This window comes from Tachyglossus aculeatus, chromosome 15, assembly GCF_015852505.1.
Source record: "Tachyglossus aculeatus isolate mTacAcu1 chromosome 15, mTacAcu1.pri, whole genome shotgun sequence".
NCBI lineage: Eukaryota > Metazoa > Chordata > Mammalia > Monotremata > Tachyglossidae > Tachyglossus > Tachyglossus aculeatus.
Window position 1 is genome coordinate 17,344,570 of NC_052080.1, and position 23,691 is coordinate 17,368,260.

Consider the following 23,691-nt stretch of genomic DNA (forward strand, 5'->3'; position numbering starts at 1 on the left):
TTCACACTTTTAATCCCCATTTTACAGTTGAGGTAACTGAGGGCCAGAGAAGGTAAGTGACCTGCCCAAGGTCCCACAGCAGACAAGTGGTGGAGCCAGGATTAGAACCCAGGTCCTCTGACTCCCAAGCCCAGCCTCTTACTACTAGTATTACTACTACTACTACAGTGCTTGGCACATAGTAAGTGCTTAACAAATACCGTCATTATTACTACTCGTATTTGTTCATTCATTCATACAATCACATTTATTTATTTATTTATTTTAATAATTTTTAAAATTAATAATAAATGTATTTATTTATTTATTTGTTAAGCGCTTACTATGTGCTGGGCACTATTCTAAGCACTGGGGTAGATCCAAGCTAATCAGGCTGGACACAGTCCCTGTCCCACATGGGGCTCACAGTCTTAATCCCCATTTTATAGGTGAAGTGAAGTGACTTGCCCAAGGTCACACAGGAGACAAGTGGCAGAGCCAGGAGTCAGGATTAGAACCCAGGTCCTCTGATTCCCAGGCCCGTGGTCTATCCACTAGGCCACGCTTGCTTCCTCTGTGATCAGACTGTGAGCCCTTTGCGGGCAGGGATTCTCTCTACATGTTGCTGAATTGTACTTTCCAAGCGCTCAGTAGAGTGCTCTGCACACAGTAAGCGCTCAGTAAATGCGATTGAATGAATACTGGCATTTTGGGGATGATAGAGAAGCAGTGTGGCTCAGTGGAAAGAGCACGGGCTTTGAAGTCAGAGGTCATGGGTTCAAATCCTGACTCCGCAAGTTGTCAGCTGTGTGACTTTGGGCAAGTCACTTAACTTCTCTGGGCCTCAGTTCCCTCATCTGTAAAATGAGGATTAAGACTGTGAGCCCCCCGTGGGACAACCTGATCACCTTGTAACCTCCCCAGCACTTAGAACAGTGCTTTGCACATAGTAAGTGCTTAATAAATGCCATCATTATTATTATATGAATCTAGTCCAGCCATAAATGCTAAAATCCTTGCCTTGGCTCATCTAAGATTTTACACCAGAACCAGTTTGAACTCGGCATGAATTTGGATCTAGACAGTGATGCTACTGCCTTAGAGGCACTGGGTTATCTAGAACAGCTGAATAATAATAATAATAACAAAAACAACAACAATAATCATAATGACAATAATACTGGTTTGTACTAAGCATTTACTATGTATCTAGCACTGTACTAAGCACTGGGGTAGATACAAAATAATCAGATCAGGCCCAGTCCCTGTCCCATCTGGGACACACAAAGTCAGGGAATATGCCTGTTATAACATACTCTCCCAAGCACTTAGTACAGTGTTCTGCACCCAGTAAGTGCTCGATTGAATGAATAAAGAGCCCCATAAGGGGACAGAGTCTCAAATGCAAAGGGGAGGCAGAAGGGAGGGCGAGCAAGCAGGGGAAATGAGGTTTTAGTCAGGGAAGATTTTTTAAAAATTCAGATTTATTGGGAGTTATAACAGCAATAGTAATAAGGATACTGTTCTATTTATTTTGTTAATGATGTGCATCTAGCTTTAATTCTATTTGTTCTGATGATTTTGACACCTGTCTACATGTTTTGTTTTGTTGTCTGTCTCCCCCTTCTAGACTGTGAGCCCGTTGTTGGGTAGGGACCGTCTCTATGTGTTGCCGACTTGTACTTCCCAAGCGCTTAGCATTGTGCTCTGCACACAGTAAGTGCTCAATAAATACGATTGAATGAATGAATGAATGATATTTGCTAAGTGCTTCCTATGTACCAAACCCTTGGGTAGGTACAATTCAATCAGAAGAGTCACAGTCCCTTTTCCTCCGCGTCTAGACCGTAAGCTCATCATAGGCAGGAAGTGTGTCTGTTGTATCGTACACTCTCGAGCGCCCTGCACGCAGTAAGTGCTCAATAAATACGATCGATTGATTGATACAGAATATTTAAGCCCTATTTTACAAATGAGGAAGCTGAGGCCTGGCGAAGTGACTTGCCCAAGGTCACACAGCAGGCAAGTGGCAGAGCTGGGGTTAGAACTCGGGTTCCCGGACTCCCTTCTCTGTGTTTTTTTTCCGCTAGTTTCCACGTGGACTAAGCGATAGAAGCATCTCATCTTTGGATCACTCACCAATGTTGTTTCATTTCCTAATTTCATCAAGAAACAGGCGATCTTTCCGTTCACCCATCTGACTTAGAGACAAGGCGAAAACCCAGAGGAATATTTTTGTTCTGTTCTCATTTCCTCGAAAACCATTAGTCTATACCAATCGTCTTCCTTTTCGGTAACACTAAAAGTGTGATTCTCCTCACGGCAGCAGCACGATTTCAGGGGGCGGAAGCTTCATATTCCCCTGTTAGCTCGGTCCTGATTCCTGGGTGCCCTTGGGGAAGGGAATCGACCTCTCTGGGCTGTTTGCTGAACTGTAAATGGGCAGAGTAACGCAGGCCTATCAGAGGTGTGGAATAAATTAATTAGTAATTATGGAGCATTTGGAAGGTGCCAAACCCTGTATCAGTGCTGGGTAAGTGTGGGACATGAATAATAGCTGAACCTTTTTAATCAATTACACAGAGTCAGGTATTACACAGCATTACTCACTATTCATGAGAAGCAACGTGGCTTAGCGGAAAGAGCCTGAGCTTTGGAGTCAGAGGTCATGGGTTCGAATAGCGGCTCCACCACTTGTCAGCTGTGTGACTTTGGGTAAGTCACTTCACTTCTCTGTGCCTCAGTTCCCTCATCTGTAAAATGGGGATGAAGACTGTGAGCCCCCCGTGGGACAACCTGATCACCTTGTAACCTCCCCAGCGCTTAGAACAGTGCTTTGCACGTAGTAAGCACTTAATAAATACCATTATTATTATTATTATTCCTATCATATTTCATTTTATCAGATGCTGATAATCGTGACGGTAATTTAAACATCAGACAAGGCCATTTCAGCCTATGTCCTATTTTGTTTTCTGGTACTTGTTAAGCTCTTACTATGTGTCAAACACTGTTCTAAGCGCTGGGATAGGTACAAGTTAATTAGGTCAAACACAATTCCTAAGTAGGAGGGAGAACAGATACTGAACTCCCTTTTGACAGTTGAATCAAGCAATCAATCGTATTTATTGAGCGCTTACTGTGTGCAGAGCACTGTACTAAGCGCTTGGGAAGTACAAGTTGGCAACATAGAGAGACAGTCCCTACCCAACAGTGGGCTCACAGTCTAAAAGGGGGAGACAGAGAACAAAACCAAACATACTAACAAAATAAAATAAATAGAATAGATATGTACAAGTAAAATAAATAAATAAATAGAGTAATAAATATGTACAAACACATATACATATATACAGGTGCTGTGGGGAAGGGAAGGAGGTAAGATGGGGGGATGGAGAGGGGGACGAGGGGGAGAAGAAACTGAGGCACAGAGAAGTGAAGTGACTTGCCCAAGGTCACACAGCAAGCAATTAGCAGAGCTGGGATTAGAACCCAGGTCCTCAGATTCCCAGGCCTGGTCTCTTTCCACTAAGCCACGCTGCTTCTTTTTCCTTACTAAATTTTTCTCTTATGCAGGTGAGGGATCATGGTACGAGAAAATGAGATTTCTGCTTGTACGTTCTGAGGTCAAAGGTTGGGAAGTGATTAGATTACTAGATTGAAAGCTCTTTGTGGGCAAGAATCAGGTCTACCTGCTCTATTGTAATCGATCAGTCAACCAGCAGTATTTACTGAGCGCTTACTGTGTGCAGAGCACTGTACTAAGCACTTGGGAGAGTACATTATAACAGAGTTGGTGGACACATTCCTTGCCCACAATTGAGTTTAACAGTCTAGAGGGAGAGATGGATGTTAAAATAAATTGCAGGTATGAACCTAATAATAATAATTAATAATTTTGGTATTTGTTAAGTGCTTATTATGTGCCATTCATTCGTTCAGTTGTATTTGTTGAGCACTTACTGTGTGCAGAGCACTGTACTTAGCACTGGGGAAGTAGAAATCGGCAACATATAGTGGCGGTCTCTACCCAACAACGGGCTCACAGTCTACTGCCAGGCACTGTACTAAGCGCTGGCCTAAGTGTTGTGGGGATGAAGGTGGGGTGAATAAAAGGTTCAAATCCAAATGCCAGGGTAATGCAGGAGGGAAAGGGATTAGGAAAAAAGGGGGCTTAGTTGGGGAAGGCCTCTTGGAGGAAATATGATTTTAATAAGGTGGAGAGAATGATCTTCTGTCAGACCTGAAAGGGGAGGAAGATCCAGGCCAGAGGCAGGACATAATGATGATAATGATAGTAATGATGATGATGATGGTATTTGTTAAGCACTTACTATGTGCAAACCACTGTTCTATGCACTTAGTACAGTGCTCTCTGAACAGAATAAGCACTCAGTAAATACCACCGTTGGGTTGACTGACTGTGTGGTCCTTTCTGAACCAGGACAGATTAGGGCGGAGGCAGCGTGGGCCGAACTCCCTGGGGAGCAGGGGTAGCCTAGTGGATAGAGCCCTGGCCTCGGAGTCACAATAACCCGGGTTCGAATTCTGGCTCCCCGACTTGGCCCTACTGAGAGCTCACCTACTCCAGGAGGCCTTCCCAGACTGAGCCCCTTCCTTCCTCTCCCCCTCGTCCCCCTCTCCATCCCCCCCATCTTACCTCCTTCCCTTCCCCACAGCACCTGTTTATATGTATATATGTTTGTACATATTTGTTACTCTATTTATTTTACCTGTACATATCTATTCTATTTATTTTATTTTGTTAGTATGTTTGGTTTTGTTCTCTGTCTCCCCCTTTTAGACTGTGAGCCCACTGTTGGGTAGGGACTGTCTCTATATGTTGCCAACTTGTACTTCCCAAGCACTTAGTACAGTGCTCTGCATACAGTAAGCGCTCAATAAATACGATTGATGATTGATGATGATGATGACTTGTCTGCTGTGTGACCTTGGGCACTTCTCTGTGCCTCAGTTCTCTCATCTGTAAAATGGGGGTTAAGACTGTGAGCCCATGTGGGAATGGACTGTGTCCAACCAGATTATCTTGTATCTACCCCAGTGCTTAGTACAGTGCCTGTCACATAGTCCCTGTCCCACACAGGGCTCACAGTTTCTCCATTTTACAGGGGCGTTAACAGAAGCGCAGAGAAGTCAAGTGACTTGCCCAAGGTCACACGGCAGACAAGTGGCAGAGCCGGGATTAGACTCCTTCTGACTCCCAGGCCTGTGCTGTATCCACTAGGCCACGCTGTTTCTCTAATAATTAAATTGGGGGAGGTGGGGAGTGCTGGAATTAGGGAGGAATTGGTAGAATGAAAACAGAAACCGCACTCTTCATCTTGGCATAGAAATAGGGAACATTTTGAGCTGCCTTTTTGCTCTGCTGCAGTGACAGCATCTATCATGAAGCCAGCTCGGCTTGTCTTTTCAATAGACCGCCATCAGTATCCGCCAGCCAATACATGATAATAATAATAGTAGTAGTAATAATAATAATATTTGTTACGTGCTTACTGTTGGCCAAGGACTAGTATAAATACACAGATCAGACCCGATTTCTAGCCTACCTGGGGGTCACAATCTAAGAGGGAGGGGGAACAGGTATTGAATCCCATTTTACAGTTGAGGAACCTGAGGCACAGAGAAGCTAAGTGATTTGCCCAAGATCACACAGCCGACGAGTGGCAGAGTGTCCTGAGACCAGTCAATTCTGCGGATCTGACTTCAGTTAGTGTTGAGGGATCCGCCTGTTGCTGTTAGAGGTTACAACTCATCCTGTCCACCTTAATAATAATGATGGCATTTATTAAGCGCCTACTATATGCAAAGCACTGTTCTAAGTGCTGGGGAGGTTACAGGGTGATCAGGTTGTCCCACTGGGGGCTCACAGTCTTCATCCCCATTTTACAGATGAGGAAATTTAGGCCCAGAGAAGTGAAGTGACTTGCCTAAAATGACACAGCTGACAATTGGCAGAGCAGGAATTTGAACCCATGACCTCTGACTCCAAAGCCCGTGCTCTTTCCACTGAGCCATGCTGCTTCTCTGTAATAATAAGAGAGAGGGGGAGAACAGGTATTGAATCCCATCTGCACACAGTAAGCGCTCAATAAATACGATTGAATGAATGAATGAATTTTACAGTTGAGGAGCCCCAGGCACAGAGAAGCTAAATGATTTGCCCAAGATCACACAGCGGACGAGGGGCAGAGTGTCGTGAAACTGGTCAATTCTGCGGATCTGACTTCAGTTAGTGTTGAGGGATCTGTCTGTTGCTGTTAGAGGTTGCAACTCATCCCGTCCACCTTAACCTTCCTCCTTTTTTATTTTCTTGGGGCATTTGTTAAGCACTGACCATGTGTCAGAGCACTTTTCTATGTGCCCAACTGAGCCCCCTTCTTCCTCTCCCCCTCCTCCCCATCCCCCCACCTTACCTCCTTCCCCTCCCCACAGCACCTGTATATATGTATATACGTTTGTACATATTTATTACTCTATTTTATTTGTACATATTTATTCTATTTATTTTATTTTGTTAATATGTTTTGTTTTATTGTCTGTCTCCCCCTTCTAGACTGTGAGCCCGCTGTTGGGTAGGGACCGTCTCTATATGTTGCCAACTTGGACTTCCCAAGCGCTTAGTACAGTGCTCTGCACACAGTAAGCGCTCAATAAATACGATTGAATGAATGAATGAATGCTGGGGTAGATACAAGTTAATCGGGTGGGACACGGTTCCTGTCCCACATGGGGCTCGCAGTCTAAGGAGGAGGGTGAACAGGTTTTGAATCCCCATTTTGCAGTTGAGAAAACTGAGGCCCACTGAAGTGACTTGCCCAGGGTCACGAAGCAGGCAAGTGGTGGGATTAGAACCCAGGTCCTCTGGCTCCCAGCTCTCTTGGCTTCCCAGGAGCCCCAGCCCTGTCCCTTCCCCCCCGCCTGCTGATTTGGTAGTCCTCAGGCTGTTTCCAGTAGCCAGGGAGGCTAGGGGTGGGCAACGGGAGTCATACAGATTCATCAACCATTAGCAGCAGGGGACTCCTGACCAATCAATCCTGACCTCTCACAGCTGGACATGAGCTTAGTACAGAGGCAGGACATTCATTCATTCAATTGTATTTATGGAGCGCTTACTGTGGGCAGAGCACTGTACTAAGTACTGGGGAAAGTACAATGCAGTAATAACCAGTGACATTCCCTGCCCACAATTAGCTTATTGTCTAGGGTGGGGGGAGAGGAGAATTATGGGTTGCTAAGTGTGCTAAGCACTGGGGCGGATACAATAATAATAATAGTAGCATATATGTATATATGTTTGTACATAATTATTACTCTATTTATTTATTTATTTATTTTGCTTGTGCATATCTATTCTATTTTATTTTGTAGTATGTTTGGTTTTCTCTCCCCCTTTTAGACTGTGAGCCCACTGCTGGGTAGGGACTGTCTCTATATGTTGCCAATTTGTACCTCCCAAGCGCTTAATACAGTGCTCTGCACACAGTAAGCGCTCAATCAATACGATTGATGATGATGATGATGATTTAGTAAGTGCTTACTAACAACAACAATGATGGCATTTATTAAGCGCTTACTATGTGCAAAGCACTGTTCTAAGTGCTGGGGAGGTTACAAGGTGATCAGGTTGTCCCACGTGGGGCTCACAGTCTCAATCCCCATTTTACAGATGAGGTAACTGAGGCCCAGAGAAGTGAAGTGACTTGCCCAAAGTCACACAGCTGACAATTGGCAGAACCGGGGTTTGAACACATGACTATGTGCACTATTTGCACTATGTGCACTATGTGCAAAGCACTGTTCTAAGCGCTGGGGAGGTTACAAGGTGATCAGGCTGTCCCACGTGGGGCTCACAGTCTTAAGCCCCATTTTACAGGTGAGGTCACTGAGGCCCAGAGAAGTGAAGTAACTTGCCCAAAGTCACACAGCAGACACGTGGCAGAGCTGGGATTTGAACCCATGACCTCTGACTCCAAACCCCGGGCTCTTTCTACTGAGCCACGCTGCTTCTCAAGCAAGCAAATCATCCCCATTTTAGAGATGAGGTAACAGGCACAGAGAAGAAGTGGCTTACCCAAGGCCACACACAGCAGACAAGTGGCGGAGTAGGATTAGAACCCATGACCCTCTGACTCCCAGACCCGGGCTCTATCCATTATGCCATGCTGCTCCTCTGAGCAGCAGGACGTGGGCTTAGTAATAATAATAATAATAATGTTGGCATTTGTTAAGCTCTTACTATGTGCAAAGCACTGTTCTAAGCGCTGGGGAGGATACAAAGTGATCAGGTTGTCCCACGTGGGGCTCACAGTCATAATCCCCATTTTACAGATGAGGTAACTGAGGCACAGAGAAGTTAAGTGGCTTGCCCAAAGTCACACAGCTGACAAATTCATTCATTCATTCATTCAATCGTAGTTATTGAGCGCTTACTGTGTGCAGAGCACTGTACTAAGCGCTTGGGAAGTCCAAGTTGGCAACACATAGAGACGGTCCCTACCCAACAGTGGGCTCACAGTCTAGAAATTTGTCAGGATTCGAACCCATGACCTCTGACTCCCAAACCTGTGCTCTTTTGTCCCCCTCTCCATCCCCCTCATCTTACCTCCTTCCCTTCCCCACAGCACCTGTATGTACGTATATATGTTTGTACATATTTATTACTCTATTTATTTATTTATTTATTTTACTTGTACATATCTATTCTATTTATTTTATTCTGTTAGTATGTTTGGTTTTGTTCTCTGTCTCCCCCTTTTAGACCGTGAGCCCACTGTTGGGTAGGGACTGTCTCTATATGTTGTCAACTTGTACTTCCCAAGCGCTTAGTACAGTGCTCTGCACACAGTAAGTGCTCAATAAATACGATTGATTGATTGATTGATTGATTTTACACTGAGCCATGCTGCTTCTCCAGTACAGTAGTACAGTACTCTCTACACAGAGTAAGCACTCAGTAAATACCACCGATGGATTGACTCAACCAGGACAGACTGGAATGGAGGCAGTGTGGGAGGAAATCCCCAAATTCCATGGGAAGCAGCATGGCCTAGTCATTCCGATTTAGATTTAGAGAAGCAGCGTGGTTCAGTGGAAAGAGCCCGAGCTTTGGAATCAGAGATCATGGGTTCAAGTCCTGGCTCTGCCAATTGTCAGCTGTGTGACTTTGGACAAGTCACTTAACTTCTCTGGGCCTCAGTTCCCTCATCTGTAAAATAGGGATGAAGACTGTGAGCCCCACGTGGGACAACCTGATCACCTTGTATCCCTCCAGCACTTAGAACAGTGCTTTGCACATAGTAAGTGCTTAACAAATACCATCATTATTATTATTATTTAGGAAAGGTTAGCAACAGCGGAGGACTCCTGGCTAATCAAGGGACGCCCACGGAGTCCATAAACTCTCACACCTGGATGATATTTTGTCAGCTCAAGCCTCACTTCATCTGCGAAGCAGCATGGCATTGTGATAGAGCACCGGCTTGGGAGTCTAAAGGACGGGGTTCTGCCGTATGATCTTGGGTAAGTCATTTTCTGTTTTGTGCTACCGTGTAGTCTATTGGAAAGCTTGCGGGCCTGTCACTTGTTTGCTGGGTAACCTTAGGCAAGCCACTTAGCTTCCTTGTGCCTCAGTTACCTCATCTGTAAAATGGGGATTGAGACTGTGAGTTCCATGTGGAACAGGGATTGGGTCCAATCTGTTTTGCTCCCATTCACCTCAGCGCTTAATAAGGTGCTTGCCACGTAATAAGCGCTGAACAAATGCCACTGTTATTATTATCTAAAGTTCCAGTCTCTTGCCGGGCCTGGGATGTTGAGGGCCTAAAAAGAACCTCAGCTGTGAGTTTAAGACTGCTGCTTTCCTCACCTTCTACTTTAGTGATCTTTATTTTCCTTTCAGGACTCTGCCCCTCAGGGTGGGAAGCTATGCATTGCTGGATTGAAGAGGCACACACCAGTCAGTTAATTTGTATTTATTGAGCACTTATGGTATGCAAAGCACTGTATTAAGTGCTTTGTTAGTACAATATAACCAATACATTCCCCGCCCCCTATGAGCTTAGAGTGTAAGGGGGGAGACAGACATTAATATAAATTACAAATATGTAGTAGTAGTAATAATAATAATAATAATGATGGCATTTGTTAAGTTCTTACTACATGCAAAGCACTGTTCTAAGCACTGGGGAGGATACAAGGTGATCAGGTTGTCCCATGTGGGGCTCACAGTCTTAATCCCCATTTTACAGATGAGGTAACTGAGGCCCAGAGAGGTGCCCAAAGTCACACAGCTGACAATTGGCAGAACAGGGATTTGAACCCATGACCTCTGACTCCCAAGCCCGTGCCCTTTTCACTGAGCCACACTGAGTGTAAAATGGGGATTAAGACTGTGATCCCCACGTGGGACAACCTGATCACCTTGTACCCCCCCCCCCAGCGCTTAGAACAGTGCTTTGCACATAGTAAGCACTTAACAAATACCATAAAAAACCCAAATACCATCGTTATTATTCACATGCACTTGATGTGTATAGAGCTATAATTCTATTTATTCTGATGGTATTGACACCTGTCTACATGTTTTGTTTTGTTGTCTGTCTCCCCATTCTAGCCTGTGAGCCTGTTGTCGGGTAGGGACTGTCTGTATCTGTTGCCAACCTGTACTTCCCAAGCGCTTAGTCCAGTGCTCTGCGCACAGTAAGCACTCAATAAATACGATTGATTAACTGTATCTACCCCAGAGCTTAGAACAGTGCTTGGCACATAGCACTTAACAAATCCCATCGTTATTATTCACATATATTATGACTACCACTGCACGGTTGATGCACTTAATGATGTGTAGCGGCGTGGCTTAATGGAAAGAGCCCGGGCTTTGGAGTCAGAGGTCATGGGTTCAAATCTCAGCTCTGCCAATTGTCAGCTGTGTGACTTTGGGCAAGTCACTTCTCTGGACCTGTTACCTCATCTGTAAAATGGGGATTAAGATTGTGAGCTCCACGTGGGACAACTTGATCGCTTTGTATCCCCCAGCGCTTAGAACAGTGCTTTGCACATAGTAAGTGCTTAACAAATACCATTATTATTATTATTACTATCATTATAATTCTATTTATTCTGATGGTATTGACACCTGTCTACTTTTTTTTTTTTTTTTTTGTCTGTCTGTCTCCCCCTTCTAGCCTGTGAGCCCGTTTCCGGGTAGGGACCGTCTCTATATGTTGCCGACTTGTCCTCTCCCAAGCGCTTAGTACAGTGCTCTGCACACAGTAGGCGCTCAATAAATACGATGGATTGAATGAATTATGATGACGATTAGTTGTTGTCCACATGTTTTGTTTTGTCGTCTGTCTCCCCCTTCTAGACTGTGAGCCCGCTGTTGGGTAGGGACCGTCTCTATATGTTGCTATATGTTGCCAACTTGTACTTCCCAAGCGCTTAGTACAGTGCTGTGCACACAGTAGGCTCTCAATAAATACGATGGATTGAATAAATTATGATGACGATTAGTTGTTGTCCACATGGTTTGTTTTGTCGTCTGTCTCCCCCTTCTAGACTGTGAGCCCGCGGTTGGGTAGGGACCGTCTCTATATCAATCGTGTTTATTGAGCGCTTACTGTGTGCAGAGCACTGTACTAAGCGCTTGGGAAGTACAAGTTGGCAACATATAGAGACGGTCCCTACCCAACAGTGGGCTCACAGTCTAGAAGGGGGAGACAGAGAACAAAACAAAACATATTAACAAAATAAATAGAATAGATATGTACCAGTAAAATAAATCATCATCATCATCATCATCAATCGTATTGAGCGCTTACTGTGTGCAGAGCACTGTACCAAGCGCTTGGGAAGTACAAGTTGGCAACATATAGAGACAGTCCCTACCCAACAGTGGGCTCACAGTCTAAAAGGGGGAGACAGAGAACAAAACCAAACATACTAACAAAATAAAATAAATAAATAGATATGTAGAAGTAAAATAAATAAATAAATAGAGTAACAAATGTGTACAAACATATATACATATATACAGGTGCCGTGGGGAAGGGGAGGAGGTAAGATGGGGGGATGGAGAGGAGGAGGACGAGGGGGAGAGGAAGGAAGGAAGTAAATAAATAGAGTAATAAATACGTCTCTATATGTTGCCAACTTGTACTTCCCAATTGCTTAGTACAGTGCTGTGCACACAGTAGGCGCTCAATAAATATGATTGAATGAATGAATGAATGTGGGACTCAGCAGGGCGCCCCCCTGGGGGAGAGGGCGGAATGGCAGGCTGCCGTCCCGCGCTCTCCAGGGCCGCACGCGGGGCTGTAAACACCATTGGCCCCGCCCCCGGCTTCCCATTGGTCGACGCGGGCCGCCCCCGGCCTCCCATTGGTAGAGGCGGGCTCCACCCCCTTCAGCCGGGGAGGGGGGCGGACCGGCCCGTGACGGACAGGCGGCTGGACCAATGGCGTCGCGGAGTCGCCCTAGCAACGGCCCCGCCGTCCAATGGGCGGCGGGGCAGGGGGCGGGGCTCCCGGAGCTGTCAGGTTGCCGGGGGGCGGCGGGCGCGCGCCCTGGGCTCCGCGCGCCGCGCCGGGCCGGGCCGGGGGCGTCTCTCTCGTAGCATGGGCCCGCGGCGGGCGAGACGCCCCCGGAGAGGATGAACGCGCCGTCCAGCCCGGTCAAAGCCTACGACTTCCTGCTGAAGTTCCTGCTGGTGGGCGACAGCGACGTGGGCAAGGGGGAGATCCTGGCCAGCCTGCAAGATGGAGCCACCGAGTCGCCCTACGGCTACAACATGGGTGGGTCCCCCCGTGCTGCCCCAACGCTTAGCACAGTGCCCTGCGCGGCAGGAAGCGCTCAGTCAATACCTTGGAATGGATGGATGGATGGATGGATGGGTGGGTGAATCCCTCTTCCCTCCCGGGGAACCCCTTTCCCCCTCTCTCCGGACAGGGATTTGGGGAGGTGGTGCTTGGGCTCCAGAGATGTGGCTAAAAGGATGGGATCCCCCCCCTCTCCCCGGACAGGGATTTGGGAAGGTGGGACTGGGGCTCCAGAGATGTGGCTAAAAGGATGGGATTCCCCCCTCCCTCCCCTTCTGCCCCTTTTCCCAGACAGGGATTTGGGAAGGTGGTGCTTGGGCTCCAGAGATGTGGCTAAAACAATGGGATCCCCCCTCTCCGCAGACAGGGATTTGGGAAGGTGGGACTGGGGCTCCAGAGATGTGGCTAAAAGGATGGATCCCCCCTCCCTCCCCATCTGCCCCTTTTCCCAGACAGGGATTTGGGAAGGTGGGGCTGGGGCTCCAGCGATGTGGCTAAAAGGATGGGATTCCCCCCTCCCTCCCCTTCTGCCCCTTTTCCCAGACAGGGATTTGGGAAGGTGGTGCTTGGACTCCAGAGATGTGGCTAAAAGAATGGGATCCCCCCTCTCCGCAGACAGGGATTTGGGAAGGTGGGGCTGGGGCTCCAGAGATGTGGCTAAAAGGATGGACCCCCCCTCCCTCCCCTTCTGCCCCTTTTCACAGACAGGGATTTGGGAAGGTGGTGCTTGGGCTCCAGAGATGTGGCTAAAAGGATGGGATCCCCCCTCCCTCCCCATCTGCCCCCTTTCCCAGACAGGGATTTGGGAAGGTGGGGCTGGGGCTCCAGAGATGTGGCTAAAAGGATGGGATCCCCCCTCTCCCCAGACGGGGATTTGGGAAGGTGGGACTGGGGCTACAGAGATGTGGCTAAAAGGATGGGATCCCCCCTCCCTCCCCATCTGCCCCTTTTCCCAGACAGGGATTTGGGAAGGTGGTGCTTGGGCTCCAGAGATGTGGCTAAAAGGATGGGATTCCCCCCTCCCCATACAGGGATTTGGGAAGGTGGTGCTTGGGCTCCAGAGATGTGGCTAAAAGGATGGGATCTCCCCCTCCCCATCCGCCTCTTTTCCCAGACAGGGATTTGGTAATGTGGTGCTTGGTCTCCAGAGATGTGGCTAAAAGGATGAGATTCTCCCCCCTCCCCCCCCCCCAATCCGCCCCTTTTCCCAGGCAGGGCTTTGGGAAGGTTCATTCATTCAATCGTATTTATTGACTGCTTACTGTATGCAGAGCACTGCACTGTTGTGCTGGGTCTCCAGAGATGTGGCTAAAAGGATTGAATCCCCTCTCCCTCCCCATCTGCCCCTTTTACAGGGATTTGGGAAGGTGGGGCTGGGGCTCCAGAGATGTGGCTAAAAGGATGGGATTTCCCACCACCACCATCTGATCGTTTTCCCAAACAGGGATTTGGGAATGTGGTGCTTGGGCTCCAGAGGTGGGGCTAAAAGAATTGGATCCCCCCTCCCCATTTGCCCCTTTTCTCAGAGAGGGATTTGGGAAGGTTCATTCATTCAGTCGTATTTATTGAGTGCTTACTGTGTGCAGAGCACTGGACTGTTGTGCTGGGGCTCCAGAGATGTGGCTAAAAGGATGGGATCCCCCCTCTCCCCAGATAGGGATTTAGGAAGGTGGGGCTGGGGCTCCAGAGATGGGGCTAAAAGGATGCGATTTTCCCCCCACCACCATCTGATCGTTTTCCCAGACAGGGATTTGGGAAGGTGGGGCTGGGGCTCCAGAAATGGGGCTAAAAGGATTGGAACTCCCCCCCCCCCCCCCGCCACCACTTACCCATTTGCCCCTTTTCCCAGAGAAGGATTTGAAAAAGTTGTACTGGGGCTCCAGAGATGTGGCTAAAAGGATGGGATCCCCCCCTCCCCTTCTGCACCTTTTCCCAGAGAGGGTTTTGGGAAGCTGGGGCTGGGGCTCCAGAGATGTGGCTAAAAGGATGAGATTCCCCCTCCCTCCCCATCTGCCCCTTTTCCCAGAGAGGGATTTTGGAAGATTGTACTGGGGCTCCAGAGGTGTGGCTAAAAGGATGGGATTTCCACCCACCCCCACCACCACCATCTGCCCCTTTTCCCAGGCAGGGTTTTGGGAAGGTTCATTCATTCAGTCGTATTTATTGAGCGCTTACTGTGTGCAGAGGACTGGACTGTTGTGCTGCAGCTCCAGAGATGTGACTAAAAGGATGGGATCCCCACTCTCCCCAGACAGGGATTTGGGAAGGTGGGGCTGGGGCTCCAGAGATGTGGCTAAAAGGATGGGAACCCCCTCCCCATCTGCCCCTTTTGGATTTGGGGCTGGATTTGGGCTGCTTCTCCCTCCTACGATTCCATTTTCCCAGAGAGAGATTTGGGAGATGATGCTTGGGCTTTAGAGATTTGTCTAAAAGGATGGGATCCCCCCACAACCGCCCCCCAAATGCCCCTTTTCCCAGAGAGGGATTTGGAAAGGTTATCCTTGAGCCCCAGAGATGTGACTAAAAGGATGGGATTTCACCCTCCCCATCTGCCCCTTTTGGGTTTGGGGCTGGATTTGGGCTGCTTCTCCCTCCTACGATTCCCTTTTCCCAGAGAGGGATTTGGGAGCTGCTGCTTGGGCTTTAGAGATTTGTCTAAAAGGATGGGATCCCCCCCCCCCCCCCCCACATCTGCCCTTTTCCCAGAGAGGGATTTGGGAAAGTGGGGCTGGGGCTCTAGAGATGTGGCTAAAAGGATGAGATTCCCCCCCTCCCCCCCACCCGCCCCTTTTGGGTTGGGGGCTGCATTTGGGCTGCTTCTCCCCTACGGTCCCCTTTTCCCAGAGAGGAATTTGGGAGGTGGTCCCGGGGCTTTGGAGATTTGCCTGAAAGGATGAGATTCCCCCTCCCCACCTGCCCCTTTTGGGTTTGGGCTGTTTCTCCCTCCTATGGTCCCTTTTTCCCAGAGAGGGATTTGGGGTCTGGGGCTCTAGAAATTTGTCTAAAAAGATGGGTGTTTCTTCCCTCCCACCCCATGTGCCCCTTTTCCCAGAGAGGGATTTGGGAAGGTTGTTCTCACACTCCAGAGATGTGGCTAAAGGGACAGAATCCCCCTCCCCATCTACCCCTTTTCCCAGAGAGGGATTTGGGAAGGTTGTGTTTTGGGCTCTAGAGATGTGGCTAAAAGGAGGAGATTTCTCCCCCTTCCCCCCTCCCCCCCCCCCCTTTTTGTGTTTTGGGTTGGATTTGGGCTGCTTCTCCCTCCTACGGTCCACTTTTCCCAGAGAGGGATTTGGGAGGTGGTTCTTGGGCTTGAGAGATTTGTCTAAAAGGATGGGATCCCCCTCCCCACCTGCCCTTTTTGGGTGTAAAGCCAGATTTGGGCTCCTTCTCCTTCCAGCGGTCCCCTTTTCCTGGAGAGAGATTTGGGAGCTAGTTCTTGGGCTTTAGAGAGTTGTCTAAAATAATGAAAATTATAGTATTTCGCACTTACTATGTGCCAAGTACTGTACTAAACTAAACTAGTCCCTGTGCCACCTGTGGCTCATAGTTCTGATCCCCATTTTCCAGGGTAACTGAGGCCCAAAGAAGTGAAGTGATTTGCCCCAGGTCACACAGCAGACAAGTGGCAGAGCTGGGATTAGAACCCATGATATTCTGATTCCCAGGTCTGTAACTCTATCCATTATGCCATACTGCTTCAGGATGGCATCCTCTTCCCCATCTGCCCCTTTTGGGTTTGGGGCTGGGTTTGGGTTGCTGCTTCCTCCCACACACCTCTCTTCCCAGAAGGGGATTTGGGAAGGTGGTGCTTGGGCTCTAGAGATTTGTCTGAAAGGATGAGATTGCCCTTCCCTATCTGCCCCTCAGTCATGGATCCAAGGATTCCGTTTCCCCTCCTCTCTTTTCCCCAGGCCCTCCCCTCAAAGGATTGCAGGATCTTCCCTTCCAACTCTCCATTTAACCGTCCTTTTCCCAACTGAACCCTCAACCCAGTGCCATTTTGGGGAGAGGATACCCTCATTTGCCTGTTCCTGATGGGTTTCAGGCCGTGCCGACCTGCCGCCGTGCCATCCCAAGCGGCCCTGGGACCAGATGGTGCCCAGCGGTGTGTGGGGGGAGTTTTGGGCCCGGTACCCAACCCAGAGCTCCAAGCTGGGGAGCATTGTAGACTCCGGAGGTGGTTAAAGAACACTCAGTTCGCTCACACATACACACGCACAGTTGCCTGAGAAAATTATGCTGAACTAAAGGTTCCTTTTCATTTTCTGTAGACTGCAGGCTGGCAGGGAATGTGTCTGGTTATTGTTGTGTTGTACTCTCCCAAGTACTTATTAATGTGTGTGGTTATTGTTGTGTTGTACTCTCCAAAGCACTTATTACAGTGCTCTGCACACAGTCAGCGCTCAAATACAGTTGATTTAGTACTGTTGGTCCAGAGGAAAGCACCTAGCTGTGTGAGTCGGGACACCTGATTCCTTGTCCCGGTTAATAACAAGGATTGTATTTATTAAGGGCCTACTATGTGCTAAGCACTGATGCAGGTAATAATAACGATGGCATTTGTTAAGCGCTTACTATGTGTGAAGCACTGTTCTAAGTGCTGGGGGGGATTCAAGGTGATTCAGTCGTATTTATTGAGTGCTTACTTTGTGCAGAGCACTGTACTGAGTGCTTGGGAAGTACAAGGTGGCAACATATAGAGACGGTCCCTACCCAACAACAGGCTCACAGTCTAGAGGTTGTCCCACGTGGGGCTCACAGTCTTAATCCCCATTTTACAGATGAGGTAACTGAGGCCCAGAGAAGTGAAGTGACTTGATAAGTAGATCCAATCACAGTCCCTGTCTCACACAGGGCTCACAGTCTAAGGGGGAGGGAGAAGCGGGTATTTAATCTCCATTTTAGAGTTGAGGAAACCGAGGCACAGAGAGGTTAAGTGACTCACCCAAGGTCAAACGACAGGTAAGGGTGGAGTTGGCACTACAACTCAGGTCTTTTGAGTCCTAGGCCCAGGCTCTTTCCACTGGGAAACACTGCCTCCTATTTGCCTCCTGGGATTTTTTGATAATAGTCGTGAAGTTTTCTCACCAAAGAACTGCCTAGGACATTCAGGAGAGTGCAGAGGCCCAGCGGGAAACCTGAAAATATAGAGAAGCAGAGTGGCCCGGTGGAAAGAGCACAGTCTTGGGCGTCAAAAGGACATGGGTTCTAATCCTGGCTCTTCCACGGCTACTCTGCTACCTTGGGCAAGTCACTTTTCAGTGCCTCAGTTCCCTCAGCTGTACAGTAAGGATTAAGATTGTGAGCCCCATGTGGGACAGGGGCTGCATCCAATCTGATTTTCTTGTATCCACCCCAGCGCTTAGTACAGTGCCTGACATGTAGTAAGTGCTTAACAAATGCCACTAGTATTATTATTATCATCATCTGGCTTCTGTGGGAGGCCTAGACTGCAGTGGCTATCGAGGCAGTAGTCTGTGGATTATGGGGCAGATTTGGCCCTGCCGGCCCTAGTGGGTCCCGCTTGGAGAAACCGTTACGTGCCTTTCCCAATGTTCAGCCCCCGGCCTGCCTAACCACTTATTGCATTCTATTCCTCAGCGGGGAACACCAGGGCTGCGCTAATCACCAGCACTATTTTTGGTTGTAATTCTCAAACCAGAGTAGGAAAAGGATACCCGGGTAGAATTCTTTGACTCCCGCGAAATTTTGAGGAAGGGGTGGAGGAAAGCGTTTGAGGTTAAAATTCCTCACTGCCAAATTTAAACTGGGATCAGCTCTGGAGGGGAGAATTCCGTCATTTGCCTCGAGTAATGGAATATTCAATTTACCTGGCGGTGTTTGTTCTGAGAAATAATGCCCAATAATTCTGGTGGAAAGATTTATTTTCATAGAGGGATTAGAAAAATCAATAGCCAAACCTATGAGAGGAGGGATGCTTCTGGAACAAACTGGAAACACTCTGGAAATTTGAGTATTTTTCAGGAGCCATCAGATCAAAATGTTAAAGAAATTGATTGGATGAAACAAAATCTGGCTCATTCCCCTTGGCTAAAAGCACAAAGGCTATTGGACCGAATTAAACCACGGAAATTTTGTATTTGGTGACTTGCTGCTCTTCAATATTTGATCAGGAAATAGATTCGTTTACTCAGTGGACATTATTTTTATATGTGGAAAAATCCTGTGCTTGTCTTTCCTCAAAAAGAAACCAAGCCGTAGAATGAGACACCTAAGATGAAGCTGAAAGCTGTATCTGAAAGATTGGATGTACTTGAATATACTCCACATTTATTTTTGATTAGATTTCTTGTATTGCAAATTGGGAGGCTTTAAGGTTGAAAGTCACTGGAAGCAAGATAGCGACCAAAGATAGCATCAGTTATGGGGATAAAATACATATCCTTCCTCTTAGACTGTATGCCCCATGTGGGATTGGAACTGTCTGATCTGATAGTACTGAATCAGGGCTTAGCACAGTGCTTGGCACGTAGTACGCACTTAAAAAATACCATATTTATGATGACTATTGCATGCTGCATTTGTGCTAATATTATAAAGTCAGCACATCATAGCTCCATTTAGAGTAGATGGACTTGCCTACCTCTATCGAGTTCCAAATTTAATCAGATTTTCATATTTCTGCCTAGATTTTTATAATTCAGGTGAGAATTTTAGTTCTTAAAAATGGCTAAAAGTTCACCTTAGCTCTTGAGAAGCAAGAATTCAGGGACCAGCAGGTCTTCACCCAGAATCCAGATGATTTAACAGAAGTATGACAGAATAGGAACATGGAAAGTGACTTAAAGAAAAAAATCCATCAATCAGCTGTATTTATTGAGTGTGTCCTATATGCAGAGTGCTTGGGAGAGTACAGTCCAACAGAGTTAACAGACACATTCTCTACCCACAATGATCTTCCACTCCAGAGGGTAAGACAGACATTAATGTAAATAAGTAATTCATAATACATAATTTAAAGAGATCTCCGTAAGTGATGTGGGATTGAGCAGTTGGAGGGTCGGGGGTGGGGGGAGGGAGAGAATATCAAATGCCCAAAGTTCACAGATGAAGGTGCCTTGGCAACGCAGAAGAAAGAGGAAGCCCCAGGGGAAAGAGAGCTTAATCTGGGAAGGCTTCCTGGAGGAGTTGTGACCTTACTAATGGTCAGTGAGTTAGAGCTGAAAGGTTTGCGTTCCGTCTACGCTCTCATGATAGAAGAAATTTAAACATTCCACAGTTCTCAAATAAAAGTGGCCAGGTTGCAAGTTACCAAGCTCAGCATCCTCTCTCGGGGTTGTGTTTGATTTCTCCGTTATCCTGAAGACTAGCTTCAAAAACCAAAGAATGATCTTGTCCAGAAAGGAATCACGCTTCTTGCAGTCGATCATCCATTTAGCACAGCCGACTTCATAAAGTAAGTGAGGTAGGCGGTTGCCCTGGGGAGAAGTATTTCATTCCCATTTTACAGAGAAGGAAAATGAGGCCCAGAGAAGTTAAGTGACTCGCCTAAGGGCATGCAGCAGGCACGTGGTGGAGCCAGGATTAGAACTCAGATCTCACGATTCTAATATTTACAGTGAACAACTGTAGGCTTAAAAAATGTCTTGCATTTAAAACTATTTTTATGGTTCTGATTTTCATACCTTGATAGGAGATAAAGCGGTTTCATGAGGTTTGTGCAGCCAGGGATGTATTATTAGGGTTTCATTCTGCCTTATTTGTAGGCGAGGTGAGTCACTATGCAGTAATTCAATGAGACTGAGCCTACTTTAACAGTTCTTTCAAATAGATGAGAGGGTTATTTTCATTTCTTTTCTTTTAAACGGTATTTATTAGGTGCTTACTGTATGCCAGGCACTGTACTAAGCACTGGGGTAATACAAGATAATCAGGGTGGATATAGTCCCTGTCTCACATGGGATTCACATTCTAAATTTGAGCTCTTAATCCCCATTTTGCAGATGAGGTAACTGAGGCACAGAGCAGTAAGGGCATCTCTAGACTGTAAAGTAGTTATGGGCAGGGAATTTGTCTGCTAATCCCAATATATGGTCTCCCAAGCATTTAGTACAGTCCTCTGGACACAGTAAGTGCTCAGTAAATTTCATTGATTGATTAAATGATTTGCCCAAGGTTACACAGCAGTCACGTGGCTTAATTGGGATTAGAACCCAGGTCCTCTGACTCTCAGTCCCTTGCTCATTCCAATAGACCCTGCTATTTTCCACTTTTTTCCATTTGCCATAAACATGTTACTCCTTAATGAGCTGTGTTATTGTAAGTAAATTTCAGTGCGCTTTACCTTCACACTAGTCTGTTCCAAGGAAGTTGGCATTCTGTGAGACTTTTTCCCACAAGCTTTGAGGAGCAGCATGGCCTAGTGGACAGGGCACGGGCCTGGGTGTCTAAAGGATCTGGGTGCTAATTCTGGCTCCACTTGTCTGCTGCTTGACCTTGGGCAAATCGCTTCTCTTCTCTGTGTCTAAATTCCCTCGTTTGTGAAATGTAGGTTAAGACTGTGAGCCCTATGTGGGATAGGGACTGTGCCCAACCTGATTATCTTCTTGTTTCTATCCTAGCGCCTAGTTCAGTGTCTGGCCCATAGTAAGCACTTAACAAATACCATAAAAAAAGCCATACAGCACTTGAAAATATTAAGGGGTTTAAACATGAATCAATATATTCTTTGACAACAGTAGAGGAGCAGTTGGGTAGCTTCCATTAATGGAGAATTTCAAACCATTTCTTTCTTTGCCCATAATGCTGACTTTTATACTGCCCTGAATGAAAAGCAAAGAGCTCTGTTAGAGAGTCTTTATGTGCCTCAGATACTTCTAACTAAGCATTCTGGGGGAGTTAAAAATTCCCGGTACATGTGTTTTTGTTTTTTCTCCAAGAAAGAACAGATTAAAGTAGAGTTTTCCTTCTATATGCATTCAGCTTCCTTTCCACAGCCCCCACCACCCCCAAATGATTAGAAATACCCTCGTAAATTATTAGCCAGCATTCATTAGAAGCTGTGAGTAACTGTATTAGCAAGAGGTTGATGATGCCATTATAACGTAAATCTTTGATTCTTCCCTAGCGAAAGCACGCCTCAAGCTCTTTTTAATTTATATGATTTTGCACGCAGACTGTTGCCTAATCTTCCAGAGAGTGTGTGACTAAACCCATTTACTCATGAATTGGAATTAATTGTGGGTTATTTATGCTGTTATTTGTGGCAGTTGCTGTGATTGACGTTTGTGTAATTCAAAAACAAATCGCTAAAGGAAATAGACATGGTAAATTCTAGCAAACCCTGATAATCTGCAAAGTAGATTGGATAGTTCAAAACTTCTTCACGAGTCTTCTCTTGATCTTTAGAGGTCAAACTGGAAATGGATATGGTGAATTCTAGCAGACCCTGATATTCTTAATCTGCAGAGCAGATTGGAAAGGAGAAAAACTCTTATAGTTTTCTCTTGGTGAGAAAAAATAATAGGGAAATGGTGAATTTCAGATGGGTACCATTTTAGAATCGTGGCCTTGTTTTAGAGGTGTCAATGCCATCACCTTAAGAAATGATGATTTTGAGGTTCATCTATGATTACAGTCAGGGCAAAGATAAGTTTTGTCGCCTTTTCTTGGGACTCCTACGAAGTTAGTTATTTTTTGAATTGATTTTTTTTTTTAGATAATTTTCCCTCCCTATCTTAGCTACCGAGACGAGAATGACCAAATACAGTAAGAATGAGGACCTAGAAGGTAGAGGTTTTGGACAGAGGGCCTTCACTCTTCCGTCGGCTGAGTGCCCACTGTGAACTGAGCACTGTGCTAGGCACTCTGGCCAATCAAGTGGTGGTTAAAGACATAGACCTTACCCTCAAGGAGTTTATAGTCCAACGAGGGAGGTAGCCCACACAAACTATAGCTAGTGGGGAAGAGGAGGAAGGGATACAATTGGGATAGGATAATCAAGGCCGGGAGGATCTGGGAATAAATAACTGGACTGGAAAGGAATGCAGTTGGATGGATATATGGATATATATATATATATATATATATATGTGTGTGTGTGTGTATGTGTATGTATATATATATATACACACACACCTATATGGTATGGCGACTGTCTGTACATAAGGATTTAGGGGGGTGTTAAGATGATATGACCCAAGGGGGTGAGGTTCTTGATTTGGCAGGGCCAAAGAAGGGATGAGTTGGTGGGTGCGAACTGAAAACCCCAGGAGATCTGCCATTTTTTTTAATGGTGTTTGTTAAGCGCTTACTGTGTGCCAGGCACTGTACTAAGAGCTGGAGTAAGTACAGATTAATCAGGTTGGAAACAGTCTCTGTTCCCCATGGGGCTGTCAATCTTAATCCCCATCAGCTCTTAGCACAGTGCTCAGCACATAGTAAGCGCTTAACAAATACCATCATTATTATACAGAGAGGAAACTGAGGCCCAGAGAAGCCCAATGCCGCTTCCCCACAGTCTGCTCCAAGCCTGAGCAGGGATCCCTTGCCCGGTGGCAAGGGAAAGGTTTTTTGTTTCTTTTATAGTGGTTTTTGTTCAACATTTACTATGTGCCAGGCGCTGTGCTGAGTACTGGGATAGATTGAAGCCAATTAGATTAGACACAGTCCCCATCTCACATTGGGCTCACACTCTTAATCCCCATTTTGTACAGATGAGGTAATTGAAGTAAAGAGAAGTGAAGTGTCTTGCCCAGGGTCACACAGCAGACAAATGGTGGTGTCAGGATTAGAACCCATGGCCTCCTGACTCCCAGCCTGGTGCTTTTGCCATTAGGCCGTGCTGCTTCTCAGCAGGTTGGCACAGGGGTAGATCTGGTGGCAGCAGCAGAGTAGCAGCGTGGCACAG

The 23,691-nt window shown here is 46.7% G+C and overlaps 1 protein-coding gene across 1 annotated transcript in view; it reads left to right on the forward strand.

The window, feature by feature from the left end:
- The first annotated feature begins 12,590 nt into the window (after nucleotides 1–12,590).
- The window catches only part of RAB40B (RAB40B, member RAS oncogene family), a 69,652-nt gene continuing 58,551 nt past the window's right edge, over nucleotides 12,591–23,691 (forward strand). The window contains exon 1 of the mRNA XM_038757164.1: nucleotides 12,591–12,794. Within this exon, the coding sequence (XP_038613092.1) occupies nucleotides 12,653–12,794 (142 nt within the window). The 5' untranslated portion in view covers nucleotides 12,591–12,652. The remainder of the gene's footprint in view (nucleotides 12,795–23,691) is intronic.